Below are 18,750 nucleotides of genomic sequence, written 5' to 3'. Positions count from 1 at the left end.
TTACGAGCCACCCCACAAAATAATTTATAGAAACATTAGAACAGAATTACTTGGAAACAAACAAAGGCTGCAAAGTCAGAAAAATGTTTTCATGATTTTTAAAGTCTGTGAAGTACTTGAAAACATATCTGTTTTACATTTTCCTGAGCCCCTGGGCAACACCATAGACGTTTTAAATTATACATTTAATTCCACTTCTCCCCTTCAACTCCTGTCGACTCTGCATAGAAATTATAAAAAAGACACATTGACCCGTATTATACACTTTATTATAAATTATAGCAAATTAGAAGGACCTTTTGTTAGAAGGAAACAGAGATCACCCAAATAGGTCCGCAGACAATGCATCCGCAAATGCAAACAAACAAACCAAATTGTAACTATATTGCCTAATAAACGTCCCCGCCCTTCTGGGGGCTTCCTTCACTCTCCTGGCTCCCGGATGGGCCCTTGTCTGCAGACATGGACTGCCCGGGGCCCCGAGGGGCCCTAGGAGGGCTCAGTGTCCACAGACAGCAGCAGCTTCAGAGAGTTCAAGGGCATCAGTGACCCGGCAGCACAGGCGTCAGACGCACTACAGACCAACACACACAGGCATCAAACACACAGACCACAAACACACCCAGACCACAAACACACCAGGGACCAACACACACAGACCACAAACACACACAGACCACAAACACACCAGGGACCAACACACACAGACCACAAACACACAAAGACCACAAACACACCAGGGACCAACACACACAGACCACAAACACACACAGAACACAAACACACCAGGAACCAACACATGCAGACCACAAACACACCAGGAACCAACACACACAGACCACAAACACAAAAAACTAAGATATCTGTGTTTGTTGTAGGAAAAAACGCCAAATAAAATGCCGCTAAATTGCCGCTAAATTCCCATATTTGTGCCGCTAAATTTTCGTTTTTGTGCCGCTAAATTTGCTAATCCATGCCGCTATATCCTGGGGGGTCTGATTGGGTGTCATGAGAAGGCAGGCATGAACTTTTGTGTGTTCATGCATGTGTCAAAGCAGTGTCTGTGGATACGCTGACTGTTTGTCAAAGGGATTGTGTGCCATGAAACTGTCCTGTTGATGATCAACAGTGGTGGTCAGTGTATCTATTCAAAGTATCAACTTGCAATCTGTATTTGTGCTGCATGAACATCTACTAAGAAGTTACTAGTCAATCACAAAATGAAGAAATGTAGATAAAAGTTGAGCAGTTGTTGCTAGTGGTAAATATCCCCAATGCTTGACATGTTCATCGAATGCCCCAGACTTCTGGATTCGTTGATGGATGGTTTAAAAGGAGTGGCAAAACCTCCACAGGTATAAAAATGAATGCTGAAATAAATTCTATTTAATGATATTACTGACCAGAAAAGGCTTGACTAACAATCATATGTTACGGGGCTTACGTACTCTAGTGTTTGCTAAGGAAAGGTCTAAAGGTACTGGTCCTCTCCATGAGCGTCTGCTCACTGTGTTCCTGTTGCAGACTGCATTGTTATGTGAGCAAAGAGTCTATTTTGAATGATTTTTGTTCTAGACTGATGGTCATTGTATGTTTAAAGCTATTCATGCCAAAAAAACATGAAATGTAAGAACAAAGACCAAAGATGCTATCCTCACTTTAGACTTTCAAACAACGAAAAACCCTTGACAAAGCAATTGCTTAGGGCCCGAATCGCAAACCGCATTTTGTGCTACATAAAGTGGTACTACAGTGGTGCTTCTTCGTTACTACAAAATAAAATCCACACACCGATGGGAGAGCTCCACCTCCACCTTTTCTATCTTTTCTATGACAAGATCTTCACACAACTTAGATTACAATTTAGGTCGCGATTACGATGCGGGCTGAAACGGCTCCGACCATCGGTTGGATCCTTTCAGACCGTATCATAATTGGCTGTACGGAATCATTTCAGACCGACCCATTTTGAAGGGGTCAGTCGGAAGGAAATCCGAATTGGATTTCCGAATGGCGGACGGGAGGCCATTCGGTAATCCCTCGTCCGGCTCTTTCCGGCAGGGGGATTACAATGGCAGATTCCCACAGCCTCTCTGTGCCGGCCTTTCCGACACAGAAAGGCTTTGGCAATCTGTCTTTGGGGGCCCCCAGCAGGGCCTCAATGAGTGCAAGGCTGCCGAATGGCGAATTAATGTGCTGTAGCATTTCATTTTATTCGTTATATTTACATTTTATTCGTTATATTTTAAAAATGAATATTTCATTTTTTTTACTTTTATCGAAGTCTGTTTAATACATTTTAAAGAATAACACACTAAAGTAAATTTTACTATACTTCCCTGAGGGGAGATCTGCACCGCAGTGGTAGAGATCCCACTTGTGAGTGAAAACATATGGCAGTAACTTGGTATGGTAGTAACTTTGGACTCATGAATTTACTTTAGATGTCTCTGCTTCCCTGGTTTCAGGTGAGAGAGACATGTAAGACAACCCTTAGGGAAAATCTACACTGGAAATGGTGACTAGCACAAAAGTATAGATTTATACCTAAGTGCAAGAGTATATTTACACATGAGTAAATCTACATTTGTACATTTACCTTCATGAATAAGGCCCAAACGTGTTTGTACCCGCGCCTAGTTTGTACTAAGACCTTTGTATTTCTGGGGCTGAACTAATAACAGAGGAAGGCTTTTCTCATTACCTTATTTCATGACTCCACAGTTGACATCACTCAGGCTTAAACATTATTGACAACAGGAGAAAACTCATCAGTGGAATAAGAAAAAAATCAAAATATTGTAAAACAGATAATATTGGAATAAAAATCAGTAAAATAGTCGTCTGGCCCCTAAAGTGGTGTGACAACTTACAAAAGCAGCACGGCCTAGAGCAGAGCTGTGAACAGAGTCGCATTCAGAGTTCAGGTTGTACTCCATCTGACCAGGTGTGGTATTTAGCCTGTTAGAAGTGAGTGCTCAACCTGACCTCCAGATGTCTGCGCTCACTCGCAGTGACTGAGACTTCGGGTCAGATTTAATCAAATTTGACGCCACACAGCAAGACAACTTGCTATGCTGCATCAAATGGAGAGAGCAGGTACGCGCCATATTTACCAAGCTATAGTGCATTTCTGATCCCTCACTGAGCTGGCGCACTGTGTGCTGCCTAGCGCCCACACAGGCACCCTTGCATCTACACAGGCACTCCTGCGCTATGGTGAAAGGGCGCCTGCGTTTCAGGCAGTATTATTTTCGTGCAGTAAGGGATGCCTTCCTGCACAAATACAATCCTCAGAGGCATGTTCCTCTTTCAAAGTATGCTGCACAATGCAGCACACCTAGAAAGAGGACATAATGAGGATAAATAGACATATTTCTACCCTTAGTAATTCTGGTAAAGTGCAAACCCATGGGTGGATGTGTGAGAACTCCCACACTGCACCCATGAAACAAATGTCGTCCCAATGCAGAGTAACGCAAGGCAGCGATTTGCTCTACCTTACCTTACTCTGGATTTACTAAGCCACTCAGAGCCATGCAATCTGGCTTTGCGTTGCTTAGTAAATCTCACTAAAAGACTTGCGGTGCCGTGCGTCACCTTCCTTTGTAAATCTAGGCCGTGAGGTCTTTGCAAATTCTTTCTTGTATTTAAATATAGACAAGCATGAGCTAACTGTGGACACACATTTGTGTGTGTATGTGGAAGTTTAACATTAGAGAGACAGATAGGCATGGACTATGTATGTGAGTGCACTCACTACGACCTTCTCTCTTTCCTTCTCAGAGGGATCTGGTGGAGTCTCATATGGACCGGATCCGAAGCCTGGAGCAGCAGCTGAGGCAGCGGGAGAGCAACTCGTTCCAGGCTCTGAGCTCTCACCTGCAGAGCTCTGAGGTGCAGCAGTACCTGTCCATGCATGGCAGTGCCGGATTGACACATGGTAAGGGCTGTGTTTCAGGGAGCTTCTGTATGCCTGTGTGGAAGTGAGACATGATGAAGATTGCAAGAGGGTGTTTTCCCTCTCTGCAGCAGCACCAAAATGATATACAGTAAAGCTGTGCGTAAACAGCGCTACTGTACAACCACAGTGGACTGATCACACTATAGCATACATGTCAATAGACTCGATTCAGGTGAGAAACTACTGATGTTTTAAACATTAAATGTCTTAATTTTTCTGACTCCCACCTAAATTGCCTTTTCTTCAATAGAAGTCAATGGGGAAAATACATTCTCCAGACTGATTTTTTTTTTTAATCTCTCACTTTCCTCTTCTAAAATGTTGGCACGTCTGCTATAGGTCTGATTCTGACTCTGGAGGTTACCCCTTTTCAGACAGGCACTGAATCGCAAAAACAAGTAGTGCCGGGAAACCACACTCCTGATGATTTCCCCCTGGAGATTTCAGTTACAAAAATCTGGGGAAATGTGTTGTTTGAAAACTGCCTTGAAATAATGAATTACTGCTAGAATTGAGTGCCTAACCACCCATTTCTACATTAATTCCCCATTTCTCAGCGTACATTGTGGAATATCGCAGTTTTGCTGCACCTCAGAATTACCATTCCCCGTAATATCTGCAATACTGGATAAACCCGGGATTTGTAAAGCCCGGCAAATCACCAGTGGGGGTATCAAGGCGCTGAATTGTAGGCAATGGGAGATTAAGTGATGTGCCCAGAATCACAGGATGTTGAGCCAACACCAAGACTCGAACCTGGCTTCTACAGCTCCAAATTCAATCAATCAATCAGAGCATTTGTAAAGTGCACTCCTCACCCGTAGGGGTCTCAAGGCTCCTTGGGGAGGGTTGCTTCTACTGCTCGAATAGCCAGGTCTTGGGAAGTCTTCTGAAGGTTAACAGGTCCTGGGTCTGCCATAGGTGGATGGGAAGGTGAGAGAATGATCTGCCGCCGGAGGTCGCTCTTTGAATGCGGGGGTCGGTGGCGAGGGCGAGGTCTGCGGAGCGGAGCTGGCGGTTGGGGGTGTAGAAGGTGAGTCGTCTGTTGAGGTAAGCTGGTCCGGTGTTGTGTAGTGCCTTTTGTGCATGGGTGAGGAGCTTGAAGGTAATCCTCTTGTTGACGGGGAGCCAGTACAGGTCTCTCAGGTGGGGTGTAATGTGGCTGCGGCGTGGGATGTCGAGAATCAGGCTTGCAGAGGCGTTGTGAATGCGTTGAAGTCGTTTCAGGAATTTGGCCGAGGCTCCTGCGTAGAGGGCGTTTCCGTAGTTCAACCTGCTGCTGACGAGGGCCTGGGTGACCGTTCTTCTTGTTTCGGTGGGAATCCACTTGTAGATCTTACGGAGCATGCGGAGGGTGTTGAAGCAGGAGGACGAGACGTCGTTGACCTGCTTTGTCATGGAGAGAGTAGAGTCGAGGCTAAACCCCAGGTAGCGTGCGTGGTCGGTGGGTGTTGGTGCTGTTCCCAGTGCGGTCGGCCGCCAGGAGTCGTTCCAGGCCGAGGGGGTGGAGCAGAGGATGAGGACTTCCGACTTGTCCGAGTTGAGCTCCAGACGGCTGTTCTTCATTCACTCGACGACAGATTTCATTCCTTCGTGGAGGTTGGTTTTAGCGGTGAGGGGGTCCTTGGTGAGGTAGAGGATTAGCTGGGTGTCATCGGCGTAGGAAATGATGTTGAGGTCATGCAGTCGGGCGACGTGGGCGAGCGGTGCCATGTAGATGTTGAACAATGTTGGGCTGAGGGATGAGCCCTGGGGTACGCCACAGATGATTTTGGTGGCTTCAGAGCAGAAAGGGGGGAGGCAGACGCTCTGGGTTATGCCGGAGAGGAAGGAGGTGGTCCAGTCCAGAGCCTTGTCTCGGATCCCGGCGTCGTGGAGGCGTGTGCGTAGGGTGTGGTGGCAGACAGTGTCGAATGCGGCTGACAGGTCCAGGAGAATGATGGCTGCGGTTTCGCCGTTGTCCAGCAGGGCCCTGATGTCATCGGTGGTGGCGATAAGGGCAGTTTCGGTGCTGTGATTGCTGCGGAATCCGTATTGGGACGGGTCCAGGATGCTGTTCTTCTCGAGGTAGCGGGTCAGTTGTCTGTTGATGGTCTTCTTGATGACCTTCGCCGGGAACGGGAGCAGGGAGATGGGCCGGAAGTTCTTGAGGTCCTTAGGGTCAGCCTTGGGTTTTTTGATTAAGGCGTTGATCTCGGCATGCTTCCAGCTCTCCTGGAAGATCGCTGTCTTGAAGGAGATGTTGATGGCTTTCCGGAGATGGGGTGTGTTGATGCTGCTGGCTTTGTTGAAGATGTGGTATGGGCATGGGTTTGACGAAGATCCGGAGTGGATGGTGTTCATGATTTTGATGGTGTCGTCATAGTTTATGTTGGTCCAGGAGAGCAGGGGATTGGTGCGGATGATGTCTGTGGGGATGGAGGTCTCAATGGCTGTCAGGGCGGTCGTGCTGTTGAAGCTGTCGTGGATGTCTGCGATCTTGCGATGGAAAAAAGTGTTGGGGCTGGGGTTAGAGAATTCCTTCACGATGTTGAAGAGCTCTTTGCTGTTGTGTGCGTTGTTGTCTAGGCGGGCTGTGAAGGAGGCCCTTTTGGCGGCTCTGATGAGGTGATGGAGTCTGCGGGTGGCGTTCTTGTGGGCTGTGTAGCTGTCCGGTGTCTGTTCATGGTGCCATTTCTTCTCCAGCTTTCGGCAGGTTTACTTGGAGGCCTTGAGGTCCTCGGTGAACCAGCTGGCTTTCTTATTGGTATGTCTGTTGGAGGGTTTCTTGATTGGGGCGAGGGTGTTGGCGCATTCATCGATCCATTGTCTGAGGTTGCGTCGGCGGTGTCGGGTTCGGTGGGGTCGGTGGGAGGGCTCCGGGCGAGGGTGGTTGTTAGCTGGTCTTCGGTGACTTTGTTCCAGCATCGGCACGGGATCTGTTGGGTGCGGTGGTGTGTGGTGGATTTACGGAAGGTGAAGTGAATGCAGCGATGGTCAGTCCAGTGGAGTTCGGTGATGTGGTTGAAGGAGACGTGGGAGCTTGCGGAGAAGATGGGATCAAGCGTGTGGCCGGAAGAGTGGGTGGGTGCTGTGACGAGTTGTCTGAGTCCGAGGTTGGCGAGGTTGGCGATCAAGGTGGTGGAGTTGGTGTTGTTGTTCTCGAGGTGGCAGTTCAGGTCCCCGAGGAGGATTTAGTCTGTGGAGGTGAGGGAGTGTGTACTGACGTAGTCGGCAATGGAGTCGCTGAACTGGGGCCGTGGTCCGGGTGGTCTGTAGACGAGGGTCCCTCTGAGGGTGGTGTTGGGATCTGTGTGGATCTGGAAGTGCAGGTGTTCGGCAGTGCTGAAGGTGTCGTTGGTGTTTGTCGAGCCTCTCAGAGTGTTTCTGTGGACGATGGTGGTTCCTCCTACTTCATTGGTGCGGTCGCTGCGGGTGATGTTGTAGCCGTCCGGTATGGCTATGGTTATGGTGATGTCGGGTGCCGAGGAGGGGTTCATCCAGGTCTCTGTCAGTAAGGCGACGACTTGGGAGGTTGAGTCGAGTAGGTCCCTGAGTTCAACGGCTTGTTTGCGGGTGGAGCAGGTGTTGAGAAGAATGCATCTGAGGAGGTTGCGTTCTTTCGTGGTGGGTGGGGTTGTGGATCGGATGCTGGTGAAGCTGCAGTTCCGGCAAGAGAAGGCTCCTTGGGTGTACTTCGGGACGTCAAGGTAGCAGGTGTGTGATTGTCCGGTGTTGAGTGTGTGGAGGGTGCTGGCATCGTAGCTTAGGTGGGTGTCGTGGCATTCGCGGGGGCTGGGCGCGGACGGGCGCAGACGGGCTTGCCTTAGGGGTAGAGCGGGCGGGGAAATAGAGAACGCAAACAAGGGCACAATAATGGGGCACATATACAAAACGCAAATACAAAAATGGAAGTAAAGGTGAAATAAGCAAAAAAAACAGTGCAAGGGGATGCAGCACAGACACAGCATGGCAAGCAAGGCAGAAGGGGCAGAACGAGTGCAAGAGCTTACGGGCTGGCCAGCCTCAAACCAACAGCAGGCGGCAGCAGCGGGCAGCGACACACAGGTGGTGCTGTGTGGTGGGGGGGAGTAGCGACCTGCCTGAGGACAGGGTCAAGGGTCGCTCAGCAGCTCGTCCCATTATGCCACACCCTCTCCTTGAACTGCACAAATATTGGGTCACTGTTTTTGCGCCACTCAAAGTGACGGCTTCCTAAGCTGACAAATTGACCTAGACTGAACAAGGAAATCCACCTGTGAATAAGCCTGACAGGAAGCAAGCCCATCCTGCAGTCCTGGCACCTTCCTCTCACAGGTAAGGGCTTTAGGACCTTGATGGAAGCATTTCGAACAGTCTGCCCTAACCTGAATGATTCTGAAAATTAGGTGGGCATTATTTAGTTATATCATGATTGGTCCTGCAATCCTGTGTTTTGCTGTCTGTATTTTCCCACCCAGTGCCTGCATCGTCTGTATCAGCAGGTGATCTGCCATGGGTCAGAAACACTGAACCATGGGGTCACCACACTCCCTGAGCCACCCATTGATCCAAGGGAGTCCCCCCTCCCCCCCCCCGAGATGTGCTGGAGTTCTGTCTCAAAGGCTTTTAATCAAATATGAAAGCTGTTGCCTGCCCCCTCGTAGAGCGACAGTATGCACAGGTCGTGGTTTAAGAGCGCATGCGTGCATGTGATTCAGGATTTACAGATAACCTAGATAGAGAGATGGAGTCGCGTGACGACAGCTGTCAATCTGCCAAAGCCGCAGAACTCGAGATTATCTTCAGAGTTCATGAGGCTGTGTTTTGCTGAGTCCTCTGAGCGATTCCCAGAAAGTGCTGCTAAAACAGCAGACGGAACAAGCGTCTGTGGCACAAAGTCGAGCAAAGGCAATCTCAGGATAAAGGAATGCCACAGCTCAGTGCCTGCGCTGCAAGGGAGGGGCCGCTTCCAACTGTCTGTGACACCCAAGCTTCTCTGCGCTGCTTTTCTAATTCAAATGCCTACATTCAGGAAAGCCGATATGGGAGAAAGCCAGCTGTGACAGCGAAAGCACGGAACACTCTGCCCTTCTCACTCAGCAGAAAACCGCCAGGTGCCCTTTAGAAAAGCTCTCAAAATGTTTTTATTTTAACCGTTCCGGCTCAGATGTGTCCAGATCTCAGTATCGGCGCCAGGAAACTTTTGGGTATTTGCTCGTTTAATAAAAACTTAAACTAAAGGAAACCATACAACTTTCGTGCTTGAATTGACTGAGTGCGCCTATTCAGTGCCCGCTACTCCAGGGCAGTCTCCGAGCAAGTACAATCAAAACACAGCTATGTCACGCCTCTAAACTCAGCAAACATGCTACACGCAGGCAACCATTTGAGAGCAGCGTTTCAAGCTCCGGCCAACACAATTCTACGCCCAACAAGAGCCAAAATGAAAGTTTAAGATACAATGTGATTGTGGCTCATGCATTCGGCAAGGTTCCAATTCTGGTTCCACGTAACAAACCGTACTCACCTGTCCACACACACTGTATGATCCGACCAGAGGTAAGAATCTCAACCCTTTCGATGGTGGGCGAGGCTCTGTTTACTCCTCTGTCTTGCCAGATCCCGGACTATATTGTTTCCCTAATCCCTGCTCTCTCTTTTATAAAGGGATTTATAACCATAAATTGCCTTTTTGATTGATCGCTTTCAATAAGTCACTTATCCTTCGCTCTCTACTCTTATAACACCCTATGATTCCTTAATTATTTTTTTTTTTAAAGACTGTTCACAGTGTAAACTGAGTATTTCAGCACCCCTTTGTTGGATGTTAGTATTTCTTTTCATAATTTGGTTTGTATAATAACACATTGGAAATCCATTTTAAATAGTTAAGCTTCCCTGCAAAATCTTCCAGGATGTATGCGTAAGCGTCACTTGGCTGCAGCAACCCTTGTGCACGAGTTACTCATTTTAATCAATAGGCTGAAGCCCTGTCTTGTACCTCTAGGTCTGTAGAAAAAAATAATTTTCTTGATATGACTTTCATTTTTTTCTGAGTACTAGAACCTTGTGGATGAAAGAATGAATACATGTTTTTTGCATGATTTATTAAAATCATTGAAATTCCTTCTCCATAAATACGGTAATTACAAAATATAATGGAAACCGAATACAGTTATGTAAGCAATGTGCTACGGTATATTTTTTAAAGTTCTGTTTTCATTATATGATTTCCGAACAATATATGGGCCTAAAATTGAATAATAATAAAATCCTCCATAACATATAGAAAAGCGAATAAAAAAATCATGTTCAATTTATATATAATCACCAATGCTTAAAATTGCAAATTCGACTGGCGGACTGCACCATTATAACTTTCCCTCCTAGCGTCAGGTTCACTGTTTTATGGTACTCAGTTCAGTATCTTTTAACTGTTCAAAAAGCGCAAAAGTAAAATACTAGGTCAATAGACGTCTACGCTGGAAGAATGACCCCAGTCTGCCAGATATCTCCCTACATTCTAAACCTGCCTAAGGAGAGTGGTGCTGTTCCTCACTAATATCATAACATCTGCTCTCAAGGACCAAATTCAGAGACACCTATGTGTGCAAAGAAGTGCAAGAAATAAAGTGCAAAGACAGCAAGGATCTAAGCTGGAAAGATAGGCGTAAAGTGCAATACTAGTGTCAGGTTTCTTTGAGCCTTTTCGTTTTGTCCCATCAAAGGCTGCTTTTTTGGGAGCTGAACTAAGTGACAGAAGATTTACAAGAAATCTCCCTACGCGCCCAACCTGAAAAGGCAGAGTGGGGTTGTCCCTCCTTAATACCATGACATCTGCTCTATACGACCAAATTCAGAAACAACAACGTTTGCAAAGAAGCACAAAAAATAAAATGCAAGGATCTAAGCTGTAAGGATGAGAAATTAAATGCAATACTCGTGTCAGATTTCATTGAGCCTTTCGTTTTGTTCCATCAAAGGCTGCTTCTCTGGGAGCTGAACTAAGTGGCAAAAGATATACTGAAGAGCAAAAAATGCCTATGTGCATGATTTTAGACAGACTAAATGAGATCTCCCTACACCATGACCCTATCAGAGCGGGGTTTGGCTGCTTATCTTTGATGTCATGACTTCTGCTCTGAAGGACCAGCTTTAGTGACATTAACACGTGCAAAAAAGTGCAAGGAAAAAATAAAAGGTGGGTGGTCAGTGATGATCAAATCTAAAAGGATGCAGGACAAAGTGCAATAAAGGTGTCAACTTTTGCTGGGACTATCATTTTGTTCCATCAGTGGTGGCCTCTCCATTGTAGCCAAACTGGATGGCTTAAGGTATACAAAAAAGCTGTGTGCCAAGCTAGAAAACATTGACATTGCACAAGTTAGGAGACCGAGTTCTTGTTGACACATTGAGACCTTGCTTCTTTTAGGCCGTTCTTGTCACCTTTATAAATTTACCAAATCTTGATAGTTCGGATGGAACCGTGCGAAGGAATCGCGCCTCCACTGCTTCCAAACATGTTTGTGTTCCCTTTGCTTGAAAGATATTATTTAGTAGTTTCTGTAGAGACTGTAGCAGTGCTGGACAAATACATATCAGATGCAGTAGGGACTCCTTTTTGTAATTGCACAATCTGCATCTTGTGACGCTTGATAACGTATTTCAGGTAGGATTACATTATTTTATCTGCAGGGGTACCAGTCTTGCCCAAGGAATTTCTTTCAAGCATTTCTCACCCAGTGCCTGGCTTAAAAAAGGCTTTCTTTACTGGGCCTCTTAGGATACAGTCAAGGCTGTCTGCCATTGCTTTTTCTGAATGCTGGCCATATCAGATTCTCGCAATATCTTACAAATTTGTTTTTTATGGAGTTCCTCACTATTGTGTAGCTTATTGCTTCCTTTGACCAACTTTCTATTGCCAGCTTCAAGGTCTCCACTGCTCTATTTAAGTGAGTACTCCAGGGTGTCTGCTTCTCACTGTATACTGTTTTAAATACATCCTTCAAAGATCCTGCTGGAGCCTTAAAATTCGTTAGAAATATTTTGTAGTTGTACCCACGCATTCATATTTCTGCTGTATGAGATCAAACTCCTGTCGTATCAAGTTATGTGTGTATTCTTGTACCTGAAAGATGCACTTGTAACCTTCAGATTGAACTTTCTCTAGTAATGTATTGCATTTTCCTGGGAAACCTTGATGCACATAGCCTACTGTAGGTATCCGTTTTGCAGTGATGACCTTCCTGATTGCTGCTGTTGTCGGGCTATGTAATTTATCATATTGTTTACATAGGGCATATATGGTTGCTTGTCCTTTTGACTTACGTTCCCTGTATCACTGAACCAGGCTCCTAGATAATTATAGCTTTTTGTCTATATTATCGCCAAAGGGCCCAGCCTCCATTTTTGCAATGTTTTCCTTGCATCTCGGCCAAATAGCAGCACTTCTGTTTTACTTTGATTGGCAACCAGTTCATTACGTCCGTTAAAAGTATGTAAGGAGTCTAATGCCTTCTGGACCCCTATCTTTGTGGGATCGAAAATTGACAAATCACCTGAATACTGTAGTGCGTGCACTCTCTTTTGACCTATCTTTGGCATGGCTAGATTGGAATTCTGCAGCTCCTTGCCTAGGTCTGATGTATATAAGTTAAACAGTGTTGGCACAAAAACGCAACCTAGCTTCAGACCTCAGTCTGTATAGAATTCTGGGGATACTGTCTCTCCTGCAAGTTTTACTCTCACCCAGGTCCTACTGTAGATCGAAATGATGGCATTTAGCAGGTTGTCTGGGATGTTCCAGCTTCTAAATTTTTCCTATAGTTTGTTCTGTACTAACCCGTTGAATGTGGCAGAGTAGTCTACAAAGTAGACGAACACTGGCAAGTTATTCTTAGTATTGGATTGTTGTGCAATATAGGATTAGGCCACAACATTGTCAATGGATGAGCCCCCTTTTCAAAATCCGGTTTGGTAGAAGGGGAGCAATCCTTCTTCTTCAACCCATTTGTTTAATTCATTTAGTAAGGTACTTGCATAGAATTTATCATGTTTATCCAAGCGGGCGATTAACGTATAGTTTTTTGAATCTGTGTTGTCCCCCTTTTTTAAGTATTGTTTGTAATATTGACCCACGCCATGCATCCGGAACATCTGAGTGCAATCTGCAGGCTGTGTATAAAGGGAAGAGAACCCCTGCCCAATATGCTGGGTTCTGCTTAAGCATGGCTCCTGGCAGTCAATTTGGGCCCGGAGCCCCATCTTTTCTTATATTTTTTGTTATTTTTCCCACTATCATCTTGCCCATAATTATAGGCCCTTCTTGCGTCAGGTGTATTCTTTTCCCCCCACGCCTTATTGCAGTGGGTTCCGGCATTGTTTTAAATATTTTCCCTGGTTTTTATTTGTATATGTTCTCTACGTAGATTTGCCATGCTTCTGCGGATACCGAATTGCGTCTATCAGTCTTGTCGTTCTCTAAGGTGTTAATGTATCCCCAGAAATGCTTCTGCTTGTTGGTTTTTGACAGTTCATGGACTTTTATCCATTCTGCTTCATAGTACTTTTGTTTTTGCTGAGTGACAAAGGCGTTCCTGCTTTACCTCTTTCAGCTTTCGCATTGACTCATTGGTTCCCACTGTTTGATGGGCTCTCGTAGCTCGCCTTAGTTAACAGGTATATTCCCTTAGCTTTCTGTTATAGCCAAGCTTATACCTTATACCTTATCTGATTGCTTTCTCCTTATTTCCTTGTCCCACTAGGGTGAATCGCAAGTCCATTATCCAGGCAGGCCAGTTTTGTATGATATCTGGTATGCCCCTATGAGACGTTCTCTCTTTCTCCAATCCTCTATTTTAGCTTCATGGATCTCGTTCCATTGAATTCTTTTAACCAGTGTGTGCTCTACTGCTCCATTTGTTCGATTGATTGTACCAGTCTCCTCAAGAGAATTTCCAGTACGTTTTAAGTAAACTCTGAGCATTGCATGATCACATACTTCTTGCGTTGTTGTGGAATTTATCCGCTTTTTCTCAAGTTTTAAGTCTAAGAATATGTAGTAAATGGTTGTACGATAATTGTAGGAAAATACCTGAGATGCACCAGCCTGTTCTTTTCGTGCTAAGTGTTCTGCAGAAATTAGACTAAACGTTTGTATAAAATTGTTAAAATATTTCTCCGCCGCACTCCCATCTCGCAGCATTTTTTATATCTGCCCCAACGTTGTGTAGGTTTATGTCCCCTGTTATTACTGTGTCTGTTTGAATGTTTACATAGTAATTCTTCCAGGAGTGCAATTATTGTACTGGTTGTTTCCAGTTTTTTTTCAGCCATGTACATTTAGGTATATATTTATTTGCAGCAATGCTATGTTGCCTCCTTTTCCTGGACAACACTCCACTTTTGCTGCCTGCAGCTGTTTCGAGTCCACCTTAATTTCTTTAGCAACTAATTTCTTTGAGTGATTTGTGTAAATTGATATTCCCCCTCTCCCTCCCCCCAATGGTCTTCCATGGGTATGTTGTTTGCTTACTGGTTTATTTCTTTCTTAGTATCCGTCCAGGTGGGAAGGGGGAGTGGGGCTGGGGGGAGTTACTGCCCAAGTTTCTTGGAGACCCACTATGTATGCTTCTTGCAGCCTTTTAATCGTTGACCCACTTCTTAGTACCCAGGGCAGAACGGCGACATTCTAAGATACTATTTTTATAACTGTGACTGTATTGGACCAGAAGCACATTTCTTGGGCATGGTATTACTTAGGGACTTTTGGAAGACTGTATTTGAGCTAGGTATCGTTTTTTCTGTTGTATCAGTTCTCACTACGGGGAGAAATGTGATGTTATTTGGGTCTCCAGCACATAGGGGTATTTCTATTCCCTTTTTTCTTCCACTGAGATACCCCAATCTGCGAGTTGTTCCTTTTCTAGCATGATTCTTTTGGCCAGAGCCATATTTTTCCATGTTGTTACTGAATTCTCCTGCGTACTGTTCTTATTGTTACTTTCGAATTGTATACAGATTAGGTCCTTGCTGGTGACGTTTGATAATGATTGGATATATTGGAAACTTTTCAAGCTTTTTCCTCAGTTGAGTGTGTCTTGCCTACTGCTGGAATTATATAGCAGCATGAATATTATGTTTTGTGTTACTATTTCCTCCTCCAAGCTGCCATTCTCTTTACTTCTGTTTGGAAGCCTCAATGGGTCTTTGATATCTGGCTCCCTCTTCTCGGGTCTTGTTCTGGATTAATCAAGATCTCCTTAGGTTTGCCTGAACTCATTTCTCTAATACTTGATGTTACACCCTCAGCAGGTTGTTGGGGTTGTATCTGAGATTGACCAGTTGAAATTGCCCATGTGGCATAATTCTTGTAAACCGTTACTCCATGCTCCTTTACCAAACTGTTATAAACGAATATTGGATAGTAGTTTACTACTGTTGTGTAGTTCCTATAAACCTATATAGGGTCTGCACGTTTAGACATCATATACTGTAGGATTGAATTCAGGCTGAGTATGGATACCCCTACTGAATATGTCAGCCTGTATACCAGTTAGCTCACAGTACCACTAGAAACTCCTCTTACCAAGGAGAGAATAGTTCTTTCAACTATCGAACATGACAACCCTGATCCCTCAGAATCATGGAAACAGTGCTACTTGTCGCTCAGTCACCTGTGCTCACTTTGTCTCAGAGAAATACACAGAATTAACGGTGGGGAAGTTTTTCAATAAGCTTTTATTGAACCAGCGTCATTCTAGTGTAAAACAGGTGTGCTGAAACAACCATTAGACAGTAACAGATATAAATGATAAGTACTAACAGAGTAAAAGGATGGTTAATTTCGACGGTGCTAAAAGAATGAATTCAGGCAAAAATATAAAATACATGACAGTAAAAATACATACTCCTACGATGCATCCCTAACTAGATGTACCTGAATGTACCTAGCATGTATGTAGGTGTAAAGCCAAGAACCCCTCTAGGATAAAGTCAACCCCATTACCTGAAGTGAGAGACTGTGGGTCCCCGTCTTGATCTCGAGATGGACATCCTGCAAGAGATGAGATGTCAGACCACTGTGAACTGGAGTGTCTGCGTGCAGGAGCCTCAGTGTCTCGCGTCAATGTGTTGGCATGGAAGTCCTTTTCTCCTCTCCTTATCTCAGCAAGAGATGGTGTATATATACCCAAAGAGGTACCCCTGGGGATATATCTTGCTGTGTCATGTCTTCTCTGGACATTACTGTAACTAGGTAAAAGGTCAGTACTAAGAACCATTATGTAGTGTAATGGTAGGGAGAATATAGGTGAAGGGTTAGGTGACTACCCGAGCCTATATTAGGGTACCCATATGGAACATAACACTACATGAGCTTACTTCTGCAGTCTGTACTTGAGTGCCTTCTTCCATTGATGGAGCAACGGTCTTTAGTCCCTAGCTCCTGCTTAGTATGACATTGTTTTTGTGTTTTTTGCTCTTTCTTTGGCCTTTTTTTGCCCTCTTAGTTAAAATTTTAGAAACTGAATTTGTTGCCCTGCCTTCTTATTCCATTTGGTCCGTGTCAGCTTGTCTCCCCTCGCAATGCACGCTGGCGGCTGAATGATCTCTGATTCCATTTGGACCTTTTCTTCCTCTGGTTCAGTGATCCTTGTTGTTACTTGGGGCGTGTGAGGGAGTGCTTTGGACCTTACATTTTTTATTTGTTCTCCGAGGCTGATTAGTGGCAACCCAGTGCTGCATGCTCCTGTCTGCCTGATATTTTATCAAATCTTCTATCACAGTTGTCAGGACTTCTGGAAGTGTGGATAGTTTTTCTACAATTACTGAGCAGTGAAATTATTTCTAAGCTAACCTGGTCTCGAGATCCTCTAGTTTTTTGGCCATGCTACTATACTCTGAGTTATGGTTTGCATTGTATCCATTTGAGTTTCTAATTCATGTGACTGCCATGTGAGTACGTTTATTGTTGCTGTCAGGGTAGAGTTGGGGGGTGTGAGCACTTTGTCTTGATTGATTGTAAGATAAAGTTAGCCTTCGACTTCCTCAGGGCTGTTAAGTTAATGTTAATGTTAAGCTGAAGAAAATCTTAATATATGGCCATACCGATATTGCTGTTTGGAGTACTCTCCGTGCTATGATGACTTGTGACAAATGATGCTACTGGACACTGGTCTTTTATGGCCATATATTAGGATTTACTTGTGTCTTGTTCTTCCCCTAGTGCTGGAGCGCTCTCTAGGCTGGCAGAGCTCCCTGGGCCTCGACGAGCCGCACGAGCTGAGGCTGCAGAGCCTGGAGGCTGAACTCGCAGAGGCGCGGCGCGAGCTGCAGAGCACACAGTGCCAGGAGGAGCAGCTGAAAGCGGACTGTGAGCGCCTGCGGACGGAGCTCAAGCAGCTGCAGAAGACCCGGGAGCAGGTAGGCCTTACTAGACAACATAACATAACGTGTATTTGTAAAGCGGACGTTCATCCAGAAGGGCATCCTGGCGCTAAATAACAGATGTTTATCAGAAGAAACCTAGTGATCGTGCCCCAAGGGGGTAGCCCAAAAAATAAATTCCCCCTTCTTTGAACCATATCACAAATGGCAAAGGGTGACATTGAGGGATGAGTGAGTAGTCATTCAGGAGATTGCTCAACCAAAAGGAAATATGAAATGTCCTTCCTTCTCTTCATCCATCTGGTTTGTCTCCTTTTTTCCTTCATTCCTTACCTCGTTATGTATTTCTGACTTTTTTCATCTTTCTTTCCTTTCTTCTCTCATACTTTTCTGTCCTTATGTTTCATCCATCCACCCTTCCATTCTTTTCTCCATGCATCCATCCATCCTTTTCGCGTCTCTCCCTTCCTCTGTTTCCTACTTTCTTTCCTTTCCTGTTCCATTTTGTCCCCCAATCCCACAGTTCCATCACACTCTCCTCTTACTGTAGGATCTATGAGTTTGTTTGGGGACCAGCAATCTCAACCAAAGTCAAATAAGCTGTAAACAAAAGTTTTAAATATTTTATATTGATCAAAAGTGATCAGTACCTGCATAGAAGAAGTGCTGGAGCCTTCAGTAGTTTAAGAAAAGATTTCTTGTTAGTTTCAAAGATGTGGTGGGAGAAAATCCCAGAGGGAGGAGCCATATTGGTTCATAGGACCGCTCTCAAACAGTTTCAAGAGTGCTCCATGATTTTTTTAAAATAACTTTTGTTTGTCTTTTATTGGCACCAAACATTGCACACAACATTATCACAGAAGGATACGCACGATTTCAAATCCAGGCACCCCTGCCCCCATACCTAAACATTAGGGTGAGTTGATATTGAATCCCTCCATGAATGTTTTAATTCCTGGCACTCTCTGATAGGACCACCTCCGTTGACCCACCAGTGTCGTCATTAAATTCATAATAAGTATGCCATTTCCCCCAAACCTTGCTAAATGTCTTGCGGCACAAGTACAAACAGTGTTGGGAGTCCTACCTTAGGCATTTAGTTTGGCTTTATGGGACGAATAGCTTGAAAGAGTAGCCCGGGCTGTCACATGTACATGCCACAGGATTTAATTTTTGACCCTTTGTTGTGCCGTAGTGATGAGCTAGCGAGCAGAGGTGAGTGCTGTCTGTAGGTCATCTATGCTTTTAGCTCAGAGGTCCCTACAAAGTGCATTCCAATAACTGATGTGTGAGAGAACCACTACTATGACAAGGACAATCTGGCCTTCACTTTGCCCAAGCAGATGAATCCCATGGGGGGAGATGTAAGTGACTGAGGACGTTTCAGGGTTCACCTGAGTTGCCAAAGCTCACTGGTGAAGATAACTCCCAGATTGCTG

At 45.1% G+C, this 18,750-nt stretch overlaps 1 protein-coding gene across 4 annotated transcripts in view; it reads left to right on the top strand.

The window, feature by feature from the left end:
- TBKBP1 (TBK1 binding protein 1) overlaps positions 1 to 18,750 on the top strand; it is a 332,178-nt gene that overhangs the window by 159,271 nt on the left and 154,157 nt on the right. For all 4 annotated transcript variants that reach the window (XM_078645597.1, XM_078645593.1, XM_078645595.1 and 1 more), the window contains exons 5-6: positions 3,787 to 3,943; positions 17,151 to 17,347. In XM_078645597.1, the coding sequence (XP_078501723.1) occupies positions 3,787 to 3,943; positions 17,151 to 17,347 (354 nt within the window). The remainder of the gene's footprint in view (positions 1 to 3,786; positions 3,944 to 17,150; positions 17,348 to 18,750) is intronic.

The sequence above is a fragment of the Lissotriton helveticus genome, chromosome 5_1 (genome assembly GCF_964261635.1).
Source record: "Lissotriton helveticus chromosome 5_1, aLisHel1.1, whole genome shotgun sequence".
Taxonomy (NCBI): domain Eukaryota; kingdom Metazoa; phylum Chordata; class Amphibia; order Caudata; family Salamandridae; genus Lissotriton; species Lissotriton helveticus.
The sequence above is the reverse complement of the archived record's forward strand: the minus strand, read 5'-3'. Positions and strand labels throughout refer to the sequence as shown.